Source organism: Apaloderma vittatum, unplaced genomic scaffold (genome assembly GCF_000703405.1).
Source record: "Apaloderma vittatum isolate BGI_N311 unplaced genomic scaffold, ASM70340v1 scaffold21221, whole genome shotgun sequence".
In the NCBI taxonomy this organism is placed as follows: Eukaryota; Metazoa; Chordata; class Aves; order Trogoniformes; family Trogonidae; genus Apaloderma; species Apaloderma vittatum.
The window spans coordinates 1,024-1,772 of NW_009701024.1; the positions used below are offsets into that span (position 1 = coordinate 1,024).

Sequence of the window (749 nt, forward strand, 5' to 3'; positions counted from 1 at the left end):
AAGACAAACCTGAAAGCCAAAGAGAAATGAAGAACAAAAGGTGGAAAGGCACTGAACTCGCATTCCCCTTTAAAGGATTATTTTTAAATCACAGTCTTATATTTTAATATGTGCTTCCCATGCATTTTTTTAAAATCCAAAATGTATTAGTTGTTGGTACTCAGAAAAAATAATAATCCCGTGGCCTTTTATGAAGATCTGCCAACAAGGATGTGAATGATAAGGAATTACAAGTGGCAAGTGTGTGGCTGCTCAGCTCCCATCCATCTAATCTGTTTATACCCAGAGCTTGTAGGAATTCCCGGGCGGCCGCTGCTGGCCGTGACCGCTGCTCTCCCAGTAAAACCAGTCTGTTTCCCTTTCAGACGAGCCCTCTATGTCTGAGATGAGCCATTCCAATGGGATTTACAGCAATCTCAACGAAGCGTCCCCTGCTCTGGGGAGGCAGGCTGGGACCAACGGGAGCTTTGCTCTGGATCACAGCGGCATCCCGGCTCAGGACCAGTACCACGACCTGCGCTCCAACAGCCCCTACGGCATCCCCCAGTCACCAGCTTCCTTGCAAGCGCTGCCAGGCCACCAGCCTTTAATCTCCAGCTTGGTTTACCCAGACAACGGCTTGGGCATCATGGGACAGAGCGGACAAGGGGTGCCCCAGTCCATGAGGGTCCTGGCCGGGAATGGGCCCAGCTCTGACCTCTCCACCGGCAGCAGCGGCGGGGGCCCCGAGTTCCCCCCCAGCCCCGCCC

General features: G+C 52.9%; 1 protein-coding gene across 1 annotated transcript; it reads left to right on the plus strand.

Moving 5' to 3' along the window:
• Positions 1-349: 349 nt before the first annotated feature.
• LOC104281121 (LIM/homeobox protein Lhx3-like) lies at positions 350-745 on the plus strand (the record flags this gene model as incomplete). Its single annotated transcript, XM_009879003.1, has 1 exon — positions 350-745. A coding segment is annotated over one exon (396 nt), but the record flags the coding sequence as incomplete, so codon positions are not given.
• Between the last annotated feature and the right edge of the window lie 4 nt (positions 746-749).